At 41.8% G+C, this 25,332-nt stretch overlaps 1 protein-coding gene across 1 annotated transcript; it reads right to left on the bottom strand.

Annotated features, from left to right (window-relative positions):
- Positions 1 to 3,052: 3,052 nt before the first annotated feature.
- On the bottom strand, positions 3,053 to 7,911 carry LOC125896981 (melanocortin-2 receptor accessory protein 2A-like). The gene is made up of 4 exons (XM_049589986.1): positions 7,563 to 7,911; positions 7,338 to 7,476; positions 6,675 to 6,774; positions 3,053 to 6,070 (listed from the first exon to the last, which is right to left on the bottom strand). The coding sequence occupies exons 2-4, from the start codon at positions 7,453 to 7,455 to the stop codon at positions 5,590 to 5,592; spliced, it is 699 nt and encodes a 232-aa protein (XP_049445943.1). The 5' UTR covers positions 7,456 to 7,476; positions 7,563 to 7,911; the 3' UTR covers positions 3,053 to 5,589.
- Between the last annotated feature and the right edge of the window lie 17,421 nt (positions 7,912 to 25,332).

The raw sequence follows: 25,332 nt of genomic DNA, 5'->3' as shown, positions 1-25,332 counted from the left end.
TGTCTCGTTTTAGGACATTGGGACGTTACTGTCGTCTCATTTGAGGACGCTGGCACTTTACTACTGTCTTGTTTAAGGACACTGGGATGTAATCTCGTTTGCGGACATTGGGACTTCATTGTTGTCTAATTTTAGAACATTGGAACTTTATCATTGTCTCGTTTGAGGACATTGGGACTTAATTATTGTCTCGTCTGAGGACATTGGGACTTCATAATTGTCTTGTTTGAGGATATTGAACTTGATTAGTGTCTCGTTTTAGGACATTGGGACGTTATTGTCGTCTCATTTGAGGACGCTGGCACTTTACTATTGTCTTGTTTGAGGACATTGGGACTTCATTGTTGTCTAATTTTAGAATATTAGGACTTTATAATTGTCTCGTTTGAGGACATTGAACTTTATTATTGTCTCATTTGAGGACATTGGGGCGTTATCGTTGTCTTTATTATTCTTTCTTCGTTATTAGTCTTGTTTAAGGACATTGGGGTGTAGTCTCGTTTGAGGACATTAAGGCTTTATTATCGTGTCATTTGAGGACATTTTGACTTGATTGTCATCTCATTTGAGGAAATTGGGACTTTATTATTGTCTCGTTTGATAACGTTGAAGACATTACTGTCTGGTTTGAGGACACTGGGATGTAGTCTTGTCTGAGGACATTGGGGCATATTTATCATCTCATTTGAGGACAATGGGACTTAATTATCATTGACAATGTCCTACTAATCCCTGTTATTGTGTTAATAATCCCTAATAGCTAGGAAATTGAAAATGCACACCAAACAAAAGTTCCAGTCTCAGGAGGTTAAGATAAATCACGCCTTCATAATGAATCATAAAGTGGATCATTAGCCCCGTTTGTTAATAACAACGTCCCATTGTAGCAGGGTACAGATAACCGTTGTGTTGATGGGTTTGCCTTGTACCAAGGTGGGCGCGGTTTGTAGGGGCGTGTTGTGTACGATACAAACAGAATGTGTCTACAGCCAAACATGTCTCAGGAGATCCGGGCACTGGTAAGCTGAGGGAAAGTTTACCGCAGTTCATTTACCCTCACTTCACACATTATTATGATACAAAGCTGGTTGAAAATCACCAAAATATCACTTTAAACTTCTCACTTTGAGTCACAAAGTCTGTTCCATGATGAGCATTTGCATTTGTTCATGTTTACATTACATAACCTCAGGCACTCCACCTGCTGTCTGCCCACACTACTCTCAACTGCCTGAACTTTGCTGCCCCTAATTCAGAGCTAAGTGCGCCCTGACTGACACTTTGGATTAATGATGCTCGTAGCCATTGTCCTCAGCTCTGCGGCACAGGCACAAATGCAGGGATATTTCTTCCAAATGGTGTTCTGCAGTTAGTGAGCAGAAAGACAAAATAAGGGGGAAAGAAAATTTGGCATATACCATGTGAGTTTTATAACTGATCTCGAGCAGCATTTCCCTATGGCAGCTCATATTTCATTGGTGAGGAAATAATTAATTGCTGCTTATGTGTGTCTAACATAATTCACTATCATAATGAATTCCCTGCTGGTGGACATGTTTACAGAAAAAAAGAACACTGACCAAAATGCAAAAGCCTCCCCTGCAAACAGTTCTCGGAAAATTAACTAATTGCATTTCCGATTGCCGCCTGGTTCCACCTGCCTGCCTTTTAATGAACACCAGTTATGTCAGAGGACAGAAGACTAAGTGCTTGAACATTTATTTTCCCTGCCATGTCCTGAAAAGAATTAATTAATGGGCAAAAGACTGATTTGGTGGAGTCAGTGTCGAGTTAATGTTGATAGACTCTCTGGCAGTCCCGGCACATCCCCTCCGTCAGCTGAATGTACGTAGCTCGGGCATTTGCTGGTGAGTGACAATAATGGCTAGCAATGTTCCTTTGCATAATCATCACCCGACATAGCTCAGAGTAATTTAATTTGTTTTGACTGCAAAGAAGATTTCCACATGAATTAAGATCCAGACCGGAGTGCAGCGGTGCTCGCTGAGTGTTTGTAAGTCTTATGATTCATTTCTTTTGTCAAACCTCGCAGGACGTTGGAAATACTACCAACACCTTTTCAAAATCACCAAACTTCACTTTAATTTGATCCTTTGCACAAGTGTTTATATCAGTGAAAAATATTTTTGCTTCGCTGTCACCAGAAGACTCCAAAGACATTTCTTAAATTAAACCTACACTAATAGTATTGTGCTCACTGAGGGGGGGGCAGCTGGCAAGCTTTGATATATTACTCTGTCAACTTATAGCTGATAAGACAAATGTCTGCACACATCCAGTAGATACGGAGCAACATCAGCATTTATCTGGAGTTGTGTCTCTGGCCACTTGGCAAACACAAGTCCAATATTCACTCTCAATTCCTGAGGGAGATATGTGGCTCTGTATTTGCTAAATCTTCCACCATGTTCTCCAGCTAGTCTTTATTTTTCTGTGTGCCATCTGGTGCAGGGCAGGTAGTTTTTACCGGCTCACCCTTTACCCTTTTAAAGGCGCTGGCCCTTTGGGTGACCTGTGAGGGTGTGACATGTACTTCAGTGTGCATGTGTGGGGAAGCAGCTCTTGGTGTGTCATGGTGACCTCATGAGAAGGCCGTGTTTGCTGTTTTGTGGTGAAGATAAATAATAAAGCTATTGTTGTGAACGGCACCCGAACGCCTCACCAGTTTGGACCTAGAAGCTAGTTACCAGCTAATAATGAGCCAAGCTAAAATTAATGTTAATAAGCCAGCATGTTCCTAACTATGATTAGCACACTTCCTGGCACTTTCTGACAAAGCCGGTAAGCCGTCACTGAGAGAGGTAATATAGTGTACAGAGTTTTAATAGAGGTCTTAGAACCAAAACAAATGACTACAAGACATTTAATGCTCAATTTAAGTTGATCAAAATATTTATTAGAGCAGCTACAATCACTTCTGCCTTGACTTGACTCGACTTGATGAAACTGTAAATCTGTGTCGTATTTCACAATGTGTAATGCCAAGAAATGCTACACCACACATTACCAAAACCATTTAGTCTTTATTTGGACAATCAAAAATCATTTCTAATTCAAGAGATCAGTCTGCAGAAGTATCACATCACACTAGCCGTGTTTCCATCCAACTGTCAGGTGAATTTTGAACAAACATTTCACATTTGGCTTAGATAAGTTGTGGATGTATGTGTCCCACAGTTTGCGCCATAATTTCTTCACTGCTTCTTGGTCAAACAATTGACCCTTCATTAAGTCCCACCCCCAGACGCAGACTGGCAAACCATAGCGTAGCATCAGGCTGGCCCAGACCAGGGTCCGACAACAACACAGCTGTGCTCCATTGACTCTAATGCAGTCGTTTCAGATTTCCTTCATTTTCAGGCAGGTTTTGTGGATTTGGAGCTAAATGTTGTGCCTGGGGCACGTCGTGTATTAATGATACTCGTTACCTGGAGAGGTTGGAAAAAGATATATGTTTCTTTCCTGTTCCAAAACCAAAATCAAACCCTGGAAAGTGTAGGGTTAGCTAGCTAGCTACTGAAGATATAGCCTACTGAATGTATACACATGCTGCTTTTGCTTTTTAATGATTATAACAGTGAAACAAAGACCGACCCTGCTGTACAGGAACCAGTGAACACCGTTCATCTGCACACACTGTGATGCCACACAGCTGGTTCAGTATCAGCAAAGTTTCCCTTTATTTTCATTGTCTTGTGTGGCGATCAGCAGTGATGTGGTGGTTCACTTTTACACTGTGATCTGTAGCCTATAGTTCGGCTTTAGCTTCTAACTATCTTTGTCTTTTTAACCTGTTGTTGCTGCTGAGTCAGTTTGACATCCTGGATATATCCTTCAAACACAGACTGTAGACCCCTCTGTCTGCTTCTCTCTGGAATCACTCTTTCATTTTTCCAAAATTATGATAATATTTCTTCAGGGAGTGCAGTTAGTTACAGTGTGGGCTCCATGCTTACTCCGACCACTTGATGGACCATCACAAAGGGGCGGGGCTTAGCGAAAGTTCAGAGACACCCAGAGACAGATACCCAAAGACAAACCATCACATCTTACATGTACAAGTGCTGATCAACAACAATAGACACAATATATGTTTATATACTCTCTCTCTCTCTCTCTCTCACTATATATATATATATATATATACATATATAATTATATGTTTTCTCTCATGAACCCACACAGACCTGTCTGTCCTTTCTACCTGAATGCTTCAGCCTTCTCCTTGTCCAGAGAAAGTACTCTACCTTGTATAGACATGTTTACTTCCATGGATATTCTGTATCACAGCTCTCAGACGCAACCAAAGCGTCTCAGCTTAAAAAAATGCTGCAAGGCAAAAGTGCTCTCAAACACTCCCAGCTTGGTATTTCCTGAGGAGCGCCTAGCACTTTCAGTTTGGAAAAAAACGCTTTGGTGGACACGGGGTCTTGAGATGAAGACGAATTAATGAAGTGCGAACAGGTGATCAGTTTTGTGAGTTAAGCCTAGTTCACATTACACGATTTTCACCCCAGTTTTGAAGTCGCAGAGGATCTTGAGAGCCACCTTGGATCGGAGGTGAGTCGGCAGATAGTCTGCAACGACGTGTGAACAAGCCTACAAGCAAGTCGGCCCCTGTGGTGATGCCTCGCAGTCACTAAAAGCTGCCCTGCCCTTAAATATGCGTAACTGTTTTGTAACAGGCTGTAAACATGTTTGTTTCTGCTGTTAAGTTCGGGTTTGAGGTGATTGACTTGTGTACCGAGCCAGCCTCAAGTGGCCATTCAAGGAACTGCAGTTTTTTGCCACTTTCACGTTGGCTTTATTTTTTCAGCCTCGAAATTTGCCGCTTCATCAGAACTTATTCGGCGCACCAAAGGCAAAGGCAAAAACCAACTCCAGCGAGCATAAAACCTTTGTTCACGGAAACACGGCTAACTGTCATCCAAGCTCTCAGGTTATCTTCCTTGTATTAGAACAATGATATGTTTGATTTTGTGCTACTAATCACAAGGTCAAAGTACACTTCACCTTAACAGAGGGCACTTCATTTTAAAACAAACAAAAAAATGAATTCCATGCCTTTAATGCAGAATGTTGACCAACTGGGACTTATGCCCCGTTGGAGAGATAATGTCCATTGTCCAGAATTGCACAAGAAAGCAGGACAGCAGTAACAGCTGAATGAATTGCACAAAGCATCTCTCCCTGGTGAGCCTTCGTCCTCTCATTTCACTGTGTGGAACGGCATCTACTCCAGGTACAATACGGCCATATCCACTTCAGAGAGGAGCCTGATATTCGAAGTAAAAGGGAAAATTTGTGAGGCTATTTTATCTTCAGGGAGAAAGGCCATCTTATAACTGTGAGTCACACTGAATATGGAGTTTTGGGTCGTGTCCTGTACCCTTGTTTGTTGATCTGAATGTAGGCTCACTGAAAAGGCTAAAAGCTCCAAGCAGAGATTCTTTTAAGGCAAAAAATATATAGCTGTGCGGCAGATGTGTGTGTTTCGGATCACAAATGGCCATGTGAACGGAAAGCAAATACACTGACACTATGTCCATGCCTTTTGTGGAAACAGCCTTAGCGGATGTCACAGTGATCATCCTGAGAGTGAGACTTGCGCTCCAGGATGGCGGACGGCTCATACAGCAGATCATCCTCTCCAAGTGTCGAACTGTGCTCCAAGTTCACAAAGTTAGGGATGTTGAAGTGGGAAAAGAAGGCACATTCTCTGTCGGTCTTACCCTCATCTATTAGTCCCTTGAGAGGTTGGTGTCCCCGAGCTTCTTCGGCGTCCTCTTCCATCTCGTCCATCATCCCAGACGAGCTGACACCTCTGGTCCCCTGCTGGCCACGAGCCCCGCTGTGCTTTCCGACCCTCTCGTCCCCTGGTTTTTGCTTCCCCTGACCCTGATCTTCCTCGTTGATGTAGAAATGAAAATAAGAGCGGGACTCGGCTAGCAGAGGGCGAGAAAAGGCTTTGTCATTTTCGTCCTGGGGGCTGCCGATGTCTACCAGACAGCTGCCTGGTCGATGGCGCTTTTCAGCAGAGTCTGGATTTCTGTTAAGAAAAGAAAGATTGCAGGAGTGAGATGAGGTTGGAGCAGGAAAATGCTTTGGAAATATGAGGGGCTTTTATTGTCATTTTTGGCCTGAGTGAACCTGTAGCTGAACTCTTATAGATTTCTTGTCCTATTTCTCTCTTTTTGTGTGTGTGTGTGTGGATATTAATACTAAAAATACTCCCAGCAGCCTTTTCTGTAAAAACAAAGCAGGGGAAAACACATACAGCGTACCAGTCAGTAAATTTCCTATTTCATCTGGGCCTAACCTCTGTGCTTTTCTCAGTCTGACCTTAATATAAATGATTTCTCTCAACTTCCGACAGCTGATCTTCACTTCAGACAGCAATATGCCTTCGGCTATATGAACCTCACCTCTGAGTCAAATGTAAATGTTCCACGACAGCTCGATAACATTGGCAACCTATATTAAAATGCCTCACAACTTCCTGCCAAATGCCTCCCTAAAGCTCATTACAGCCCTGTCTCCCTCTGCACACATCACAAGTCCACCGTCAGACATAAAAGCCGCCCCGGCCTCCCCCTGGTGCTGAAACCACCCATCGGGGGCCAGATGTGAACATGAATGGAAATCGTACTCACTCTTGATGTGGCGCTCCTGTCTTTGTGAGCAGCGTGAGAACAAAGAACATGAAAATGACAAACACAGCAAGTCCGACCCAGAAGCCGATGACGATGGAGTCTGAAATGTCAAAGAAGAAAGAATCTTATTATGGCACATAATTGAATGATTGAGCCCATATCTGTCTGCTCCTCCCCTCTGCACTTGGGAGCCTATTTTCTCCCAGGGGCCCTCATATCCTCAATTAGTCTGTTAAAGTGAGCATTCAGTGCTTCTCAAATTGGATATCAGCATGTTGTCAAATTGCCTTTATCCTGATGGAGATTGTTTTTTGTCTCTGTAAGTGGTTTAATCATTACCACTGGAGTATTAAACGCCAGCGTGCTGCATGAAATATTGCTGCCAGGTGATTTGTTTATTGGGAGGCAGGTAGCGCGTGCATGTCGCCCTCCAGCTGAAGCGGTAAAGATAAGGCTGGGAGTGGGTAATGAGTCAGTATTAATTAACAGCCGTAAAGGTGAGTAACCCTGTTTGTTGGCACAGCTATTGCATGCACAAACACACACACACACACACACACACAGACACGCGCGCGCTCTGAAACACAAGCGCGCACGCACGGTAAAAAGCAGTGGGAGCAATGGGGACATTGACTCAGTGATGCATAGACTTGTACTGCTTACATCTGTGCGCTTTGAGTCCCTCAAACGACACGGGCTCCTCATCGTCGTAATATTCATACTGCCACACGTAGTCACTGCGACGTGCGCTGGTTTGGCTCCGGTTGTGGAAGTCGGACATTTCAAAACGATTTTTTTGCACCTTAACAGCAAAAAACAATTAAAATCAACCCAAAAATACGCTTTATAAATGCAAACCGTCACCATAAAGCCATAAAGTTTACAAACCACAATCTCCAAGCGATCAAGCGTCAAGCCTCCCTGATGTTGTTGAAAACAAGTCTGCAGCCTGTTAATTTTTTTTGGGAATTCCGCAAACAATTCCTTTAGGTGTTACGTCGGTCTTCCGCAATACAACCACGAGCCAAAAAGCTGGTAAAGAGCGGGAGAAGCCATCGCTTTGCCGTTACGCAAACGCCCCATCAATCTTCATGTAAGTCCTGAGAGCGAAGCAGCCAGCAGCCGTTTGGTGCGCATCACCGTCAGCCAGCATCCTCTATACTGTCGGCTCACTCACTGCCTGTGATACTGAGATTACACTGCTCATCTTAACCAGTCAGTGTGATGTTGGGGGCGAAGATGGTGGTTTCCTCCAAGACAGGAGGAGGTGTTTCCAAGGCAGTTGATAATTATGAGGAGGGTCTATTTTGTGTTAAATAATACTCTCTAAACTAAACCTTGGGTATGTGAAATATAAGTAAGCGCATGTAAATATTTTCCATATTTACGCACAGGAATCACAAAAATGACACAAAAATGCAGATTGTATTTGGACAAATGAGGCAAAATAGTCATATTTCCCCAATGCAGCTTCATTTTTTCCCCTAAAAACATATTTTCAACATTTTTAAAACAATCATCATAATAACTTTTCATTATAATAATACATAATTAATAATTATATAATTAATAATTAAATAAAACACAAGTGCCCAAACCCAACCTGCCAATTACAGCCCACCAGAGGGACTGCCCACTTCTGTCAACCCTCCCACTTTTACCAATTCTCTCAAATCCATATTGAATAACAGCACTGTACATTATGCATAATTGCATTTTGGATGACTCACCACTTAATTAAGGAGGCAATGCAAGCTGTGTACAGAATAAAGACTTTGGAATGATTCATTAAAGGTAAGTGAGCAGACTGACAGATTTCTAAGAACCAGCGAGACACAGCTGGTTAAAAAGCAGCGTGATGTAAGGTTCATTACCATAAATTATATTTTCCTTTACTTAAGAGTTATTTAGGAACAGCTTGTTTCTCAGTCAGGCAGTTGCCTGGTTTGTTTCCTCCTCTGTCCCTAGTAACTGTGTGAACGTGTGAACTGTTACTGTGGTACACTATGTAAACATATTCTCACTCCAACCACGTCACATATTGACATTGACGTGCAAGGTACCCTGGGTGCGTTGGTTATTGATGTTCTGGGACAACGTGTCAAGTTCTGCCTGTTGCATGCATTGTCTTCTTTCAAAATAGACCTCTGTTTGCAGGGGATATTTACTGTTTACTACAGTCTCGTTCAGAATAAACGCACTACTTTGGTACAACGCTGCCGATTGATGTTTTTTTTTTCTTTCAACAACAAACAGACATGGTTGGATATAGGCAACAAGGAAAAAAGAACAGGCTTTGGCTTCAGAATCTTACAGGACGTGAACACCATTCTCTCGGGTGAAAGCTGGTTTTGTTGGACCACTCCCACCCGCCGCAGTCGGACTTTCACCACCTTAACTTTTGTCCTTGTCCCGTTGCGTTTCCCCCTGACGCTACTGGGTGCATTTGGTCATGTGTGTACATACATATGTGTGTGTGTGTGTGTGTGTGTGTGTGTGTGAGTCTGCACAACACATTCTCACTCCGACCTTGTCACATTCAGATTGAGACTGGGTTGGTCTGCAGCTGATCTCGCATACTACTGGACCAATCTGCCTAATATTTTGTGTGCACATTTCTGAGTGTATGCTTAAGGATTTCTCATGGTCGCAGTGACTCACAATTGTAGGAAAAACCTTTTTTATTGACTGACTGCTGACTCCTCGTTCCTCTGAGGGTCGCACGTTTTTCTACAATTTGGCTCAGGTAAAAACAACAAGGAGTACTGTCTGGTAACAGGCCAGAGTTTTACCTTCTTCATGGCTCATTAGAGAAGTTTGGTTGTATTTTGAACCAAAGCATCTGCAGATTAATTCCATATCTGATATGACATGACCCACTGAGCCAGGCATGATACGAAATGGCAACACATTCTCACTCCGACCTCATCACATATCAGTGTTTGGTCATGGACTTTCAATGTCGACATATGACGTGCAAGCTACCCTGGGTGTGTTGGTTGGTGACATTCTGGGACACTGTGTCAAGTTCAGCCTGTTACATGCATAATCTTCTTTTGAAAATACATTTATTTTATTTGTTTTCACACCACAGATGGACGTGGTTACATTTAGCCAACAAAAGCACATGTTGGGAGCACTATGTCACCCTCAACCTATCCAGAGCTCAGAGGTCAGTTTGTACCCAGCTGAGGTGTGGTATTCTGCCTCTGGCTCTAGAAACTGGACGTTTCCATTTGATCCCTGAGGAAGACCGAAAGTGTTGTTTGTGTGATCTGGGAGAGATTGAAAATGAATTTCATTTTTTGTTTTACTGTCCTTTGTATCACAATCATAGGCAAAGGCTTTTCTGTAAACTATATCTATTTAAGATGGACCGGATTTGTTTTCAATGTCTGATGAAGGCAGACTCCAGTATTTATTTTCAGAAAAAGTATTCCTAGTAGCTAAGTTCATCCAAAATGCATACAAGCAGCGTAGGAGTACACTATATGTGTGAAACACTATTACCACCTAACATTAATATGTATGTAGGTAAGAATGTCCATGGGTATATATATGTATGTATATATGTATATGTATATGTGTGTAGGTGTGTGGATGCATATATGAAAGCATGTACTGTAAAAAAGCTGTACTTTCCTTTTGTTTATGTTGTACGGCTCCTTTATGTCAGTTTAAGTGTCTTGTAAGCCCATGAGGGCTGGGCCACTTTGGTGTATGACACTTGGAAATAAAAACTAACTAACTAACTAACTAACTAACTTGGGTGTAGGAAAATGAACAGAATTTGGCTTTATATTCAACCAGGAGGACACCGGTCTCCTGGGTAACAATACTTTAAATATAAGACACACAACAGCACCTCAAAGAAGATCAGCTCCAAAATTGGGATTTCTGATAAGCAGGCTATGATATACTGCTAGTTATGATCGCAACCTTCCTCCACGCCCTGTAAAGGTTGCACAGATTTGGCACAATAGTAGCAACCAGTGCCCCACATTCTATTATCCAAGCAGATGAAGACGCAGCATGTGTCCTGGCCCTGAGGGAGCAGGTGTTTCAGAGTGTTTCCCTGTTGATGTATGTTTACCCCGACCAAAGGTGAACCAAACCCTGACCACTGTGGGGAGTGCTATGCATTAACAGGAGGGGAACGCTATTCAACAGGGGAACAGACTTTGATATAACACCAGGAGGGACAGCTCCACCAGGCGCAGCAGCTGCATTTGTTTCTGCTGCCATGGCTGCGAGTTAGTTTTGTTCCATCCGCCACATGGTGCCATACCACATCACAGCATGTCAGAGCTAGAATGTTTCATCTGCCTGATTATGTAGATTTTTGCAGCTTTAATTGGTCATTTTCCTTGATATTTGTGCTTTATCATAAGGCAAGGTTGTTGAATGGTTTATTTTGTCTGTTTTAGTTGTGCTTGTTGTCCCTACTTTGTTGTGCTGTAGCCTGTAGACAAAGTTAATTGCATTAAAGGTTAAGTTATTTCAGTGCATGTTATCAGGAGAGAGCAGGAGTCTGCTCTGTGCAACGTGCTGCAGCTCTGTCAAAAGCTCTGTCTGTGTGTTTTGAGCAATCAATGGCAACATCTCAGTCATGCCGTTGGGTTTAACGGGAAGTTCTGTGAAAACCCCCGAAAGGCGTTTCTTTTTTAATTTGCCTCCCACAAAGTCTCTCAAGGAAGCACATCTCTAAATGACCTAATCTTTTGCCATTTCAGCAGAGTGATGGGTTTAAACAAAGCAACCATGACTAATGAGTTTAAACCTCCTTGCACTGAGGAGGATTACAAAACGTGTGCCTGCTCGAGGCTGGAAATGCTTATGAAAACTCTAAAAACACTGCATCATTAAAAGCCCTCGTTTCATCCTTTGATAAATCTTCATTCGAGCAACTGGCTTCATTAGTCGTGTATTTCTTATATAATAATTGCAATCTTTGAAGTACCTTTTAAGCGGAGCCACTTCAGGCGTCCTTTCATTCATGGTGATGTGCCACCAAAATGAAATTTCGATGTCATACAAATGACATTCACCAGAATGATTACAGGTGCATCAAATGCCATTAAAATCCTGGTGCTATTAGTGCCCCTTGGGATGATCTCAGTGTAGACCTGAGGAGTTAATAAATATCTTTTCTTTTTTTTAATTAGCTGGTGCTGTGTGTTAGTATCCCTGGCCAAATCCACACAGACACATGTCCAGACACTTCAACGGCAAATGCCTCATTTTTGGCAGAGCTGCTACTGTTTTTGGCTTTCGTCACAGGAAGCTTATCAAGTCAGGTTTGGCATCATCCACATAGTTTTAAACACAGTCATGTTGCAGATCCTTTAAAGGAATACTTCACACCTCAAATTATCATTTGAAAGTCAGTTATTTACCCTGTGTTATGTTGAATTCACAAAACTTTTCTTTCATGCTCATAGTGAATGAAGAATCCAAAAACAGAAAATTCTTGATGAAGTGAAGTCACTGGTGACTGCGACTTAAAGTTAAACTTATCTATGCTCTCTTCAAAGCCAGACTCCACTGACGTCACTTTACCTTGGTGAACACAGGTGCTACTGCTCTACTGCTACCACCTACTTCAGTGTTTTAAAGGGGTAGTTTGGATTCACCAAAGTCACACAAAAACACAAAGGAATTGAGGCAGGGGTAGACCCACTACACCCATATTCAGTGAGGTAAAATGGCTATTTTTGATAATGAATTCTAGCTTTGAAGAAGGCATAGGCTAAAGCCCCTTTTCCACTGCCAGATGTTCGGCGAATGTTGAGCCGTTTTGCCGGCAAGCTGCAAGCATTTAGACACACAGAGCTGGATTGGCCAGTTGAGCCGAGGTGCCCAATTTTCCGCCTCGTAGGGTAGTCATATTGGCAGAACCCTTTTAGTTTAAACAGACCGAGGTGGCCTTCTGCCACGGGAGGGGCTGTTGAAGGCTTGTGGGAGGAGTTGTTGATGACGGCGCACGTGCGACCCACTGGTGGTGGACTAACAGGAAACAGCTGATAGCAGGAATTAGCGAGCAGCTAGTAACAAGAGGGAAACGCAAACCTGACAGACACTGTAAAGATGAGCAACTGGGGAGACAACGAATTGTGCGCCCTCCTTGTCCTCGCAAACGAAGAGGCCATTGACCGTCAGATGACGGGGACGGTGAAGGACGGGCCGACTTACGAGAGAATCGCCGAAGGACTGACCAGCCACAGCTTCCCTCCCGCGTCACTGTTTACGTCACACGCTGAGCTACACGTTTTGTTACTTGCTCACGCCCTCCATTGACCCTAAAAAGGAGCATTCTGTATAAACAAAAGTAGGTAGGCGGCATTTTGCTGCACTCCCTGATTTTGTTTTTATACTGCCAATGCTGAAAAAAGACTGATTGGACTTTCCTGCAAATTTGCACAATTCCTATCTAAAAAGGGCTTAAGTTTAATTTTTAGTTCAGTTTTATGCAAAACATGGCTGCCTGTTTGGGAAGTACTGAACCGACTGAATAAAGTAGACTTGGATTATACGGCACAAGCTGTGGGAGAGTTTGTAAACAGATAGTTTGATGTAGTTTTACTGCTGTTAAACCTGGACCCCTATGACTTCAATTCATCAAAAATACTGTCTGTTTTTGGATTCTTCGTTCACTGTGGAGGCGTGCTACAAAAACGGTTTTCTTCACCGATTCAACATGATACAGGATGAGTAACTGATACACAAATGATCATTTGGGGTGTAGTATACCTTTAAATTTAAGTCACTTTGTACGATTTGAAAATTCCTGTTTTTGGCGTCATCTGGTGGTCGTATAAAGAATGACAGTGTGGCAGAGCTGTTGTCAGACAATTCTGCAAAACCTAGGATTAAATTCAGATCTTTTCAGTAGTTTAAACATTATTTCTGAGATATCTGCTCATGGCAACTAGAGCTAAGTTAGGTAGGAAAAGATTACTATGGGAAATAAACAAAGGTATGGTTAAAGTATGGTGAAGGTGAGTCAGCTAACACATATGGTTGAGATTAGGGAAAGGTTGTGGTTATGCTGAAACAGTAAGCAAACTCCACTGGAGCCCCACTGCACTGAATGTTGAGTGCACTACATACCCACTCACCACTTGGGTCTCTACATTTCTACTTTCCACTTTGCTGCATAAATGGCACTTCATTGCCACAGAACAATGGCACTGGATTTGGATCATGACATGACAGTCATTCCAAAGTCATCAAATACCACCGCTTGGTCATTGATTTCCACATCAGACACAGATGAAAAGGAGGTATCCTTTTGTGGTGGTATGTTATGCTATGAGATGGTGTCAATTAATGATGCCACGTGACGGCATTAGCTTGACAACAGTGTAATTTAAGGACCTGAGGCCTGTACTATGAAGCAAGAATTGGAGTTAGCGAGGTAACTTCAGGTCACAGTACTACAGTTCAGTACTACGAAGCTGGTTCTCTTTTTACCAGGATAAATCACCATGGTACTCTTATGCTGCTCTGGAGCAGGTTAACTTCAGACTATTGGATCACAGTCTGTCAACACCTCGACCTCTGACCAGTCAGATCCAAAGGTATCCAAAGAGTAACCTATATATTGTTAGAGGTCAGTAGAATTACTTCACTGTTCCAGTGCTCTGTTTCCACTTGTTTTGTAACAGAGCTTCTAACAAACACAGAGATCGTCTACGACACTTAACACATGATTTTAGTGGGATTTTGAATTATACAAAATTTATTTCAGTCTGCAGTGACAGTGTTGCTAATTTCCATCACTGCAGCTCAAAATAACATGAGACACCTGTGATGAGAACTAGGAAAAAATATGATATTTTATTAAAGTAATCCAAACACTCTTAATTGGCTCCTGTTATTATAAATGCCACATTTCAGTCAGACAGACCTCATCAGTCATTAACGAGGCAACTTTTCCACCCTTAACTTTGATAGCAGAAACAGTCTGGTGTTACTTTAAAGTGTTTTATGTGACATATTCAGAGTAGTTTCATCATCATCCAGCTAAATAACAGAGAATATATATTTATATTACTGTACATTCAGACCAGAAGCTTCCAAAGAGGCAAAGTCTGTCACGGACGCCCAAGGAGCACGACTGTCAGAAATATTTGTGGCAGCGGACTACTGGCTTGAAAGCAGCTACGTTGCTGCTTGCTGTTGTCCAGTCAAAAAGCTCATAGTTGGCCTACAGAAAGTTATGTTTGGTCAATGAAAACAGAAAACATATGTTATCCCATTCAAACCAAGCAAGGAAGACTTGCATGCTACGCCGCAACATTAGCCTGCAATTCTCTCCTCTATTACTAACATTACACACTTTAAAACACACCAGACCAACCAACTACCTCCGCGACGCGGACCCAAGTCTCATTCTTTTTATTTTAGTCTCTGTAACCAAACAGCGACACATTATAAAGGACTGTGTGGGCGTGAACACAGGTAATAAACTTCTCAATATCCATTGTTGGAACAAGTGTGCTGTAGGAACCAAAGTTACATGGCTTGTTCTCTGGGACCCGCTTCATCGAAGCACGTCAGCATTCCGATTGGTTGCCGGCAATCCACGTCAGAGCTCATTATCATAAAGTTAAACGAGTTTTAACTCCCCTTCGGACTGCTCCGGTTGCTTTGGTTGCCCAAGACGCCAAAGTCGCCGGGCTCTCATTGAAAATGAATGACTTCACCTACACGTAATCTGAGCCTTAGCCAACAGTGCATTTTTGGATAGTATTTACAATATTTCTACAACTTTTGTGAAAAGGTTACGGATTATCATTTTTATTCCACACCATTCACATTTCAGTGTCTTGTCGTGAGAGACGTTTTGGTACCGTTTCATCTCATATCATATGAGGTACTTCATTCATGGTTCTGATGATGAACGCGCTCGTGGCCGGATAAGAAAACCCAGAGTTGACTGAACTGGTTGATAACCAGCTTTGTAGTACTGGCTATCCAGACGGCCAATGTTAATGTTAGTCATGCCAGATAACAAAATGATATTCTGGATAAGTTGCCTGTGTTCACTTCCTGTATGAATGTAGAGCCAAACCATGATGTTTTTTTTCTAAACTCAACTGCATGAGTTTGTTGCAGAAGGAAATGAACATAAATATGAGGTGTTGTACCGACATTGGCTGTAGGTTTATTTTAACGAGCAGTAACTGTACATTTCCTGTGAAAACATGACAACAACAGATGCACTGAGGATACCTAGCATGAAGTATATAGACATAAATATGAGTGACGAGTTGGGAGTGAGAATGTGTTGTGGGAACACAGATTTAGTCTGTTAGTACCTAATTAGAGACGGACTCTGTGTTCTCTGAGAATACTGTTGAGTTATCACATCCATACTATTTGTTTTGACTGAATTATTCAGCTATGAATCAACCTGTGTGCCTGTACCTCTGAGTCCTGCTTTTTGTCTCCAGATGACATCATCGCCTCTTTCTTGTCTCTCTGCTGCTCAGCTAAAGGAGAATCTTAAATGAGGCTGTACAAAACTACAGAAATAGCACAGCTATAATGAACTCTACTCTACATCAGATATTAACCCCATGAGGTCCAGACCTTCACAAAGGAAAACAAAATCCATATTATCAGACAGATGTTACACAGTAATCATATCAAAGCAACAAATGTTATTATTAATTTAACATTATTAAAGGAAGGAGTCCAAAGGCGACATCAAAGCCTGCAGTTTTATGTCTCATATTCATCTGCAGATCAATAATTTATATTTCAATGAAAGCAACCAGTTTCTCAAAGCTGTCCCACTGGGTTTGCTTTGGTCCGCTATTCTCTGGGCTGTTGCTTTGTTCTGCGTAAGTCATCGTAGTCATGGTGAGATGATATGCTGTGCTGTTTTCACAGTGACTGTTGCAGAGGCTTTGATCAAAAGAAATGGGTCCAATGGTAGCTGGCAGCTAAATGGTCAAAGTACTTGTCAGTGCGGAGAGAAAAGTCTTTTCACCAACACAACGGATATGTGTCAAACGCAATGAGAATAACAGATGTAAAGAAAATCCTGCTATGTATGGTTTTCTCTCCATGTACCTAGCCTTCTGTATTTAAAGCTCCAGCAGTGTCTCCAGTCAGAGATAATGTTAGATATGGAGGTGAGGAATCTAAAGTCTGCTCCAAACATTGATTTTTTAACACCTGTATGAAGGGCTGTCTGGTACCAGGAATAGAATTGTCAATTGTCAGTCGTCATTAATAGATAATAGTTCGTCACCAGCAACAGTAAAATGTTGGACACCACAGGGAGATTATTTGTGATCGAGGGACATCTGAGCGGCAGCAAGATAAATCCCCCCTCCATGGTGTTTCTCCACACTGGTGGAGGTGGTGATGGCTGCTGACTTTGGTCGATGACTGCTGAGGCGAGTAGCGGCTGCATCTGACAAGATTAGGTGGTGATGGGTGGGCAGAGGGTATGCACAGCAGCAGCATGAAATGACTGCGGGCAGAAAAAGAAATGAAATAACAAGAAACTATTTAAAATGAGGAGCAGTAAGATGATAAACTGACAGAGAAGGTGTGTCGCTGTGCTACTGGTTGATTGTGAATCAGCTGATGGCTCAATTGACAGATCTGAACACTGACAGCCAGAGACAGAGCATGAGCAAGTATTGAGTGTGAAAAAGTGTTGTCCTCCTGACTGAACTTCTGCTAGAGCTTCATAAGCTTTATAGTCTAAACCCAGCGTAGCGTGAACATACTACATCAGCAGGTTAGCATTAGCACAGTTACTCCTTTCACATCAGTGTGCAAACGTTGGCCAATCGGGACTGGGCAACACATTCATACTGCCAATTTTCAAAAAGCCTACTGACTCTTGGGTGGTGGGCCTACACGTCAAAATATGACGCTCCTTCCTTTGTCAGTTTTTAATGCTTAGGGACAGCTCGTCAGTGAAGGCTTGTTACATGCAATGTGTCTCTTTTTAGAATAAACTTAAATAAAAGTAAGTACGTAAGTAAAAAAGAAAAAACAAATTGGTTTCCTGATTTAGGTTTAGGCAACAAAAACAACAAAAAAACATCATGGTTTGATTTAAACAGCTGTGCGGAACTTTACGTTTTCGTTGATTATAGTGCCCCCTTTGGTCGAAGCGGTGTGACACCCACAGCCTGGTATTGTAAAACTCCGACTGCAGCCGGCATTCGGCTTCATTCGTAAAATCTCGACTGCAATTACCGCATGCATTTGTTTTGGAGAGTGAGAGGAAATCATAAATGTTCTGGTGTAGCTCTGAATTTCTTATAAACTGAGGACAACTGCCTGCTGTGTATTTGTGTTCATGGTCACAGTCACAGATAATTTTGTGGCGTTTGTTGTAACGTTATTAGACAAAAGTGATTCACATCAGCTAATGTTACATTTAGTTTGCTTATAACTTCCATGTCGTCATATATTGAAGTGAAACAACGTCTGACAAGTTGCAGTATATTCTGGGATCAGTTTTAAAACCTTTCAAATCTCTCAGTTCTCTCCACTTGGTGAATGCCCAACCGAGGTTTACACGCATTTGGGCTCAAGCCCTATCACTGTCCCGTTTACCCTTCTTCTGTTCTTCTGTTCTTTTGCTTTTAGATGGTGCTCCTTCCTTATCCGCCATGACATTGAAAGTACAACCAGGTCCTTATAGATACATCTGGTAAAACTGTTATGTGTGTAGCAATGCCTGTTCCGTACCGCTTACTTGAAGAACACTCTCTGTAAACACAGCTCTTCTTCTTTTCTAAATTTATTGGCAGATCGCAAACAGCTTCCAGGTGCATGCCACCACCTACTGTACAAGAGTGTGCAATGTGTCCGAAATCATTCACTACTCCCTACTACATGTCATTTAACCTGTTTCTTAAATCCTACTCGTAAACACAGCTCCTTCTTCTTCTGTGGTTTAATGGCTGCAGGCCGCTGCAGGCGTGCAGGCTTACTTCCGCCTCCGGGTGCTGTATTCTGCTTTGCTGACTTCCGCTGTGTCCGACCTGACCGAGGCCACGCTAAATAGCCATATAGAGGAAGGCTTTTTTGTCGCTGTTGGGTTCAAATCAATATGCAGATCTTTAAGGGGGGGTGATACAAACTAGGGACAGTTTTATAAATGGTAAAAAGTTCAGCACAGCTGCTTTAAAATAAGTACAGTTGGTACTAACGTAGTGTAACATCAGATGACATACGTCACTAGTGTAGAATGATACAGATACTTGCACACAATGTTGTTATTAAAGTAACTTGTTTGACTTCTGGTTTCACACAAGAGACAAACACTGAGTTTTCTAGGTGAAAGTCCAGGGTTTGTTTGACCAATTCACGTCCCCTCCCGCCCACTCTATGAGCACTTTCTCGTTCCTTATACCACACTAGTTGCTCAGAGTGTCAAAAAATGACACTGCCCATTGTGTCTCATACATAGACTGTAAAAATATTAGACGTAGCTACCGTGACATCACCCATTGGTTTGTGATACCCATTTTTAAGTGTTGAGTTTGGCATTTCGGCCGTTTCCATATTGTCATGATCCAGGGTTTTTTCATTTGTAGTCTTATCTCTAGGATTTTGTTCGCTGGATTTTCTGTTTGTAGTCCTTGTTTCATGGTCATTCATGTTCACGCTGTTTCCTGTTTTATTTTGTAGATTCACTCCTTATGTGTCATGTCTGCCTTCATTTCTTGTCTTTGTTTGTTTTCCCACCGTAGTCTTTTGGTGTTTCTCAAAGTCAAGGATCCTTCCTTGGCAGGTCAGGTCCTACCAAGGAAGGATCCTACAGAGGCAACGCAAGAGTCCTTCCTAGCATCCAGTGAACACACACTGGAACAGGCTAACAAGTGTCCCCAGATGTGCGTCATTAACCCTTGGTGGACTGAGGGGGTTTCAGGATTCTGTGATAATTTTGGCACTCTCTGATGTTGTTGTACAGCTTGAACAAATGTGAGCAGTATTTTCAAAGTCACATGACTTTTAGGGAGAATATTTTTCTGGATTATAAAAAATCCAAACAGGTAGGGTAAATGAAACTTTTGTGGCACTAAGCGCTCTATCACTGCTGTAAATGATAAATTAAAAACTTTTATGTTTTATCTCAATCATGTTATTTTAAAAAGCTCATTAGTTGGCAGGGGACACATTGGAAAGTGTAAATTATGAGGTTTCTGTCAATAAACCATGTGCAAAGAATTGCTGGTATTTTTATACTCACTGAGGATACACACATTCATCCTTGAAAATTCTCTGAAGGACTCAGTCCTCTGTAGAATTTGAAGGATCCTTGACATTGGAACAGTCCTCAGGTGGGATCTGATGACGTAGCATCCTTGAAACTCAGCGATTTGAGGATTCTTCCTTGACTTTGAGAAACATCAGCCCTGCTTTGATAGTTTCACTCACCTGTTCTCACTCCCCCAATTAGTGCCTTTCCTTCGTTTGCTCTGTTTTAGCCTCTTCACTTTATTCCCCCAACCTGAGCTTCTTCACCCTTTTTCTCCACCTGCCTTTTATCCCCCCATCAGACTACTTTGTATGTAAGACCTGGTTTTCAGTTCAGTCTCTGTCGGATCCTTGATTTGGTTTGGTGACGTTCACTTGCTGTTTCCTGGAATAAAGAGTGATCCTTTTGAGCTCCTGTGCTATGCTCTCTGCAGTGTTTGGGTCCGCTCTCTCTACTACATAATACATCTTGGCTTTAAAGAGCCAGAAGTGGCAATATTTGGGGCGAGAGGCTGGCGCTGTGGAAGAGCGAGGGGTGGATCTGACTGAGAAGTTGAGGACACTATCAGCAGACTGTCACTTAAAATTGCTTGCACTTAATTATGTGTAACTTTAAGCTTTAATAAAACATTAACAGGTGGGCTTTATGTAAATTCGACCCCGCACAGCTGTCAGGGAGGGAGGAATTAGCTTTAGAAACCAAAAAAAATTTTGTACCAGGCTGGAAAATTTGTTTTTTTCTGTTGTAAAGATGGGCATTTTAACATGGAGGTCAATGGGGATCGGCTGGCTTCTGGAGTCAGCCCCAAGTGGCCATTCAAAGAACTGCAGTTTTTGGCACTACAATGTTGGCCTTCTTCTGCAGCCCTGGAGGTTGCCACTTGGTGTCATTCCACTGCTTAAAGGTGCCCACGTGTGTTGGTATCAGAGCATCAAGGGTGGCTGTGGCTCAGGAGGTAAAGCGGATCGTCCACTAATTGGAAGATCAGCAGTTCGATTCCTGGCTCCTCCAGTTTGCATGTTGAAGTATCTTTGAGCAAGATACTGAACTCCAAATTGCTTCCGATGGCTGTTCCATCAGTCTGTGACTGTGTTAAAAACCGAGTAACAGGTTGCACCTTGTATGGTAGCCACCACCAGTGACTAGAAAGACGCTATTTAAGTGCAGTCCATTTACCATTTACAGGCCACTGACCAAGCGTCAGTATTTGACAAGATGGGAGTGAGACTGGGCATGAAAACAGCAGTTATGCTTTCACCTGCAGTAACTGATTTTTTGGTGGCAGTGAATACTTTGTGAATGCAACACTGAAATATTATTACCCTCTAAGTTGCCATAGCCAACTTAATGTTAAACAGTTATGGAGCAATACTATCATTCAATTGGAGTTGTGCTTTTGGCCACCTATAAAACGTAAATCCAATGTACGCTCTTTTTTTTTTGCTCTGTTTTTGGTCTCTACCATCTCCTGAAGGATACATCAGTATCAGTAACATCCTTCTCATTGTTATACATTGTTATAAAAGAATATATATCCCATCTTTAAATTCTGCTCAATAAAGTGCACAAAACATTACGTGTGTCTCTTAAAGATATATTTTTCATGGCTTTGCTACAGGTGTTCTGTTTTTAAATTGTGTTGTGTGGTAAAGCGGAAATGTGTCTTTCCGCTACAATGAAGTTTGTAACTAACCAACAACACTGAATATTTGATTTAGAAATGTTTCACATTCAAAATGCCATCTTTTTTTGGTTGGACTGGTTGGATATTATACTCCAATATTAAGCTCTCACTTTATTGCTACACCCTCGAGCGTGGTTATGCCATTAAAACTCTCTAATTTAGTTTCAAAATAGGCTGCTACACTTATGGAGATAATTTGAATTTCATTCTCAATAGCAGGTTTCTGTGTCAATTACTGACAAATTGCCAATATGGATTGAGGAATTGAACAAGTTTCTAAGTGAATCCTCACTGTAATGATCAGCCCCAATCATCATTATATGGTGGTTGCCATAACATCAATGATTCACACTGATGTAAGGTGAGATTTAAACCTCCTTCAAAGAGCCCACAGACCTCTGGTGCATGTAAATCAACCTTATCAGCAGCTGCTGAGCCCTCTGACTCATCACTGCAGGTGCTGTGTTTTAATAGAGATTCAGCGCTATTAATGCAATTGCCAGAATACATGTTGGCATTGTACCTTTCTGCAAACCATGCATATGTTAAATTTGTACATTATTATACAATGAATTATTTAAAACCTAACATTATGTATGACAATGCTATGGTTTATTGTGTGTTCATGTTTAGGCACAAATATAGCGTGGTTATGGTTAGAAAATTATCATGCTTTGGCTTAAAATACTCAGTTATGGTGCCACAATCACAGCTTGAAATCCTTTCACTGTCCTGCTAAAAAAAACAACAACTGGTTTTGTTGTTTGTTGGTTTCAAACAGTGATCTGCAGCTTGGCAGCTGTCTCACCTAGGTGTAACTCCAGCTACCATCCCCTCCTTCCGCTTGATCGTTCGTTTGACCCTGAAGCATTATACACTCCAACCCACTTGATAGTGATAATGCTCCTTTACGTGGGTGTCGCTAGGCTTCTAGGAGAAGGTTGGTGTTGTGTTCAAAGGCATCGTACTGCGAAGGTTGTTATCCATTGTGCAGTTGTTCAAACTTACTACAAAACTTTTTCATTTGTTCTCGTTCTTCCTCCGGGAGCGCACACAGCACTGTTGAGGCTGCACTTTCGCTGAGCTAAAAGACTACAATGACTACAACCTTGTCGTAAACAACCCCCTCTCCTCTCCGTTTCCGCCTCAAAACCAATGGATAAGCCAAAATGTCAAATAAATCATCACGGAAACCACAGTTTGCTACGATTTTTATGTCAGAACATCAATGAACACCACTGACCACTCGGTGAGTTTCATGGCTTTGAAAACGAAGCTTAAGGTGGTTTTAGGGACAGGTTCACACATGGCCATAGGCAGCACTGTTAAGCCAGGCAGGGGAAAGACAAATTCTCAGAAAATGAGCAATTGTCACTATTTTGGTCTTAGCCACTCTATTTCATCATAAACAACTCAGAAATGGGGCTCAAAGTGCAAAATACTGGACGTCTCCTTTAACAGATTCAACTCATTGAAATGTAATCAGAAATGTGTCACTTTAGAAACGTTGGTTTGATACAGTATGTATGAAATGAATTGTAACATGTCATTTTCTTCTGGCAATTGGACTGAACCATTGCATCTGATTAAAGCCAGAAAATTCTTCACAACAAATAACTACACATACACACACACACACACACACACACACAAACCAGACGCAAACATAGAGAGACAAAGAGAGTGAAGGTTGCATTTTTTCGTTCAAATAAACAAGACTACTTATTTTCTACATCTTATCAACACTCATGCTTCACACTCCTTCATCAGTGCACTGTGTGTATCTCTCACTGCTTCAGGCCGGTTCATTTCTGCTGCTGTTGCTTCTTATTTACTTTCTCTTCCTTCAATTACTCGATAACATTCTGTTCACAAATGCAGCTGCTTTAAAGCGTCTACCACCCACCCAGTCGGAGTCTACTCTGAATCTGTTCATATGGGAACCGGGGACAGAAACATTCAAGACTCCAAAATAGATAATAAGAATTATTCATAGGCTCTGCATCAGCGATGATGTTACGTGGAACGCATAACTCTGATCTTGCTGAATTCATAGTTTCCTCACCGGCAGTGAGCTCTTATCCTCAGCTGCTCCCGATCAGATAATTGAGCTCTCTTTATTTGTCTCTTGTTCCATTCTGTCTTTTAATTTCTTTCCGTCTCTCTCCCAAAGACAAAATAAACATTCGCTCACTGATAAATTGTGTCTTAATTCCTTTATGAATCCAGCACTTGGTTCATTCTCAGTTTCAACCTTTGCAAAATAATTTCTTCCATCTCCACGAGCTTGAATTCATTAAGCCTGGCACACTGGGGCCCCGCTTTTCATTCAGCAGACACTATTTCCCTTCTCTGGCTCTGCAAAATCAACCTTTAGGACTTCCTCTTTCTTCTTTGTCATCCAAATTGAATCCTACAAGTGGCATTTTCAGTGCATCAGTTCTGATGGATGAGCCTCCCAAATCTATTTTTGTCAACATAAACTGGAAACCGTGCCGCACATTGAGCAGTCATTTGAGTTCAGAGCGAGAGGAAAAGGCAGGGCGCCTGACCCTTATTCTGGGACTGAAGTCTTCCTGTGATTGAAGGTCAGTGACTGAAATGAAGATGACACAATGAGGATGAAATGAGAAGGAGATAGCAAGGGAGATAAATGAGTTACAAATTAATTATGATGAAAGGTGGAGGATACCGTGAGAGATTGATTCTGAATTCAATAACAAATTCATTCATAAAACACCTACGATAACAGACAGCTTCTATGATAATGTGCACAACTTGTCATGTTGTAGATCCATATTTCATGGGTTAAAAGCCATGTCTGTAAGCATAGCTTCACAAACACAGTCTCCCTGACTCATTTTGGTACAGCCTCTCATTTTCAGAATTACTGATGAATTGTTTCATGCTTTATGGGTTTGCAATTAAATTTACAATGTTTTTTTTCCCAGTTTTTCTCATATTTTTTCTGCCTCTACATACAGCATACTTTCATCCCGTCAGCTGGTTTCCAAGGGAACGCTCAGGATTTCAATTAAACCAGACTTTGGATTGGTCTGACCTTCTGCACAGACTTTTCTCAGAACACAACTCAGAGCTTACAGAACAGCATGTAAACACACATAAACATACACCCTGATATCCGACGGAAATCTTTAAATGATAATATACTATAACTATTATTATAATGGAACTGCAGCTCCTTGTTGAGGATTTGAAAACCAAATAGGTTTGATTAAACTGCCACCGGCCTGCACTAACTCTTAAGCCATGCGCCTTGGTGGTCGCTGATCATTCGCTATTCTGTACGGGTAGTTCAAGTGTCCTCTTCAGAACGCCAACGTCTCACAGTCATTATTGTGTATTAACAACATGGGTACATACATCTCAATAGAAGCTAAGGTGTGAATGAAATTAGCTCTTATGAGTCATCTGTCCATAAAAGGAGATCGTGACGCTATTTTGCAAATTTACTCACAGCAGAAATCACCAAAAAGGATTTTTAGACAAGAAGCAGGAAGTCTTTATTTAACCACAAACAATGCTTCATTGATTAGATGGTGATGCAACTTTAAAAAGCGCTGTTTGCACCTACAGAGCTTTTCCTCCCCTTAAATACAACCCAACCAAAAATAAGTTGTATACCTGCCTGCTGGAGGCAAGAAGGTGCTATTAGAAGCTGCAGCATCCCCTCTTTACTAAATGAATCAGGACTCACTTGTCTTCCCTCC

The sequence above is a fragment of the Epinephelus fuscoguttatus genome, linkage group LG11 (assembly GCF_011397635.1).
Source record: "Epinephelus fuscoguttatus linkage group LG11, E.fuscoguttatus.final_Chr_v1".
Taxonomy (NCBI): domain Eukaryota; kingdom Metazoa; phylum Chordata; class Actinopteri; order Perciformes; family Serranidae; genus Epinephelus; species Epinephelus fuscoguttatus.
This window is presented reverse-complemented; position numbering and strand designations above follow the sequence as displayed.

Coding starts and splice junctions, on each gene's coding strand:
- LOC125896981 (XM_049589986.1), bottom strand. CDS start 7,455: ATGTCCGACTTCCACAACCGGAGCCAAACCAGCGCACGTCGCAGTGAC. Junction 6,775..7,337: donor GGGACTCAAAGCGCACAGAT/GTAAGCAGTACA, acceptor TTGACATTTCAG/ACTCCATCGTCATCGGCTTC. Junction 6,071..6,674: donor ACAGGAGCGCCACATCAAGA/GTGAGTACGATT, acceptor TTTTCTTAACAG/AAATCCAGACTCTGCTGAAA.